Source organism: Cibotium barometz, chromosome 25 (genome assembly GCF_041138505.1).
Source record: "Cibotium barometz isolate CiBa-2024 chromosome 25, ASM4113850v1, whole genome shotgun sequence".
In the NCBI taxonomy this organism is placed as follows: Eukaryota; Viridiplantae; Streptophyta; class Polypodiopsida; order Cyatheales; family Cibotiaceae; genus Cibotium; species Cibotium barometz.
In genome coordinates this window covers 24,627,563-24,629,565 of record NC_141070.1, presented here as the reverse complement: position 1 = coordinate 24,629,565, position 2,003 = coordinate 24,627,563, and the positions used below count along the sequence as shown (strand labels likewise).

At 40.6% G+C, this 2,003-nt stretch overlaps 1 protein-coding gene across 1 annotated transcript; it reads left to right on the top strand.

Moving 5' to 3' along the window:
- The first annotated feature begins 847 nt into the window (after positions 1 to 847).
- Positions 848 to 1,523, top strand: LOC147624384 (uncharacterized). Its single transcript, XM_086819951.1, has 2 exons — positions 848 to 1,228; positions 1,305 to 1,523. Exons 1-2 carry the CDS (start codon positions 898 to 900, stop codon positions 1,319 to 1,321), a joined length of 348 nt encoding a protein of 115 aa, XP_086676077.1. The 5' UTR covers positions 848 to 897; the 3' UTR covers positions 1,322 to 1,523.
- Positions 1,524 to 2,003: the final 480 nt, after the last annotated feature.

Sequence of the window (2,003 nt, the reverse complement as noted above, 5' to 3'; positions counted from 1 at the left end):
TTCAATAAATTTTGGAATGACATAATCCTAGTTATTATGTTTTTGATTATGCAAATATGTCCACTTGCCATTGCCAAGTTTTTTCAATATGCAAAAATATATGTGTTTCAAGGGTGTACCATGGTATTAAATGTTTATTGAAATGAGGTATCCTAGTAAAATATTTGGAAGAAAAACATGAGGCCTTCCTTAAAAGCTCACTAGATGCTCTAAAAAGCTCGCGTGCTAAGCTTGCCAAAAATTTCCTCCGGATATCCACATGGAGCACCCAGATGACATCCGCTTTCACGTTCATCCTATGCCGTTGATCCCAACTCTTTGGGGTCTTAAAGACCCCATGGGAGATAGTCTTGAGACTTGGGCCTCTAGTTGCCACCACGCCACCAGAGGCTAGCATATGAATGGCTTCTAATGCATACAAGATCTTTCTTGTGACTATGCATACAAGAAAATACACCAATGGGTATACAAGTACAATGATAATTAGAGTGGAAATAAAATACACCAATGGGTATACAAGTACAATGATAATTAGAGTGGAAATAAAATAAAGCAACCTTTTAAACAATAATTAACATGTGTCATAGCACCAAAGTGTTTGTGCTCCTTTACTATGTCATAATGCTAATAGTGTGTTTTGAAGGTCTAGCACTAACTATTAAACTAAACAAACAAAAAAAAAAGTTGGATGTGATTGCTAATGTGGAGGTAGCACGTGAAAGTGCTTATTAGAGGAAATGGTCCATGAGAGTGGAGACTTTTTAGGTGTTGGCTACTGAGGGGGCACGAAAAAACCAAGGTAGTGGCAAGTGGGGTCCGAGAGAACTAACAAAATGAGAAGGGCACAAGGAAGTGAGTGGGGAGTGCTCAACGCAGAGCAAAGCTTGGGATAGCTAAATGATGGCTCCATCAAGCGTGTTGCTCGTGTGGCTTGTTCTCTATGTGGCCATGCCCATGCTTGCATATGGTAAAAAGGATCCATGTCCGGGGGGCACGTCGTCGGTGGTGTACAAGATGGCGAGCTGTCTACCGGCCACGAAAGACTCAAGCGTGGCGGTTGAGCCGAGCTGTTGCGCCAACATTGAGCAAATGTGCGACATCCCGGCTTGCCTCTGCGCCTGCGTCACCTCTTCCATCGCCAAATTCATGGGCGTCAAGCCCCTCGTCGCCCTCTCCATCCCCATGCGCTGCGACATCGCCTCTAGACCCATCGGCTACCACTGTGCAGGTAGGTGGTACTTCAATTTTCTGGTGTTTCATCTCAGCTTTCTCTTACTAAATCCTTTCCGTTCTATTAATGCAAGGTGGTACCGTGCCCTGAACCTCCCTCCCTCCACGAGCTTCTATGGCTTACTTGTGACTCCACCTGCAGTAGTCTTGACTCTTCCTCATCAAACTAATTAGCCACGCAACTTTTAGTTAAGAATATAATAAGCTAGCCATATAGGCTCACTTGTTTTCGTGTGTATCTCTTATGCCATCATGGATTTGTAATAAATATTTTGTTGTTGTTTGATCCTCAACATATAAGCATTACTACAAACAGTCATTGCTTCTCTATCTTCATCACTAGTTTTATTATTCCTAGTGACTTTAGTTTTATTATTACTAGTGACTTGACCAATACTTTTTTCAGTTTGATATTTTTTAAATTTCTAGAATAATAAAAGCCTATCTCTCCTCAAACCTTCAAATTCTTGTCACTTAATAGCTCTGTGAAACTCTTTCTTTATATAATATATAGAGACGGAACTAAAATAAAGGGTGTGGGGTATTATTATTGTTACACATGTAATTTTCAATGTTACTGGCTTTTTGTCATGGATATCACATGCCTATCCAAGTTCAAATGAGAAAGGGCAAGATTTGATCAAGATCTTCATGTAGTATGTCGAGAGTATGTCTAATCCTAAAACTTATATAAAAGGTAATAAGGTGGCATAACTCTAGCACACTTTACAAAACCATTGAGGGCCAAGGCTTGAACAATAAAGGGGAGGCTC

Bases quoted from the DNA above. Each gene is read 5' to 3' on its own strand.
- LOC147624384 (XM_086819951.1), top strand. From the start codon at position 898: ATGATGGCTCCATCAAGCGTGTTGCTCGTGTGGCTTGTTCTCTATGTG.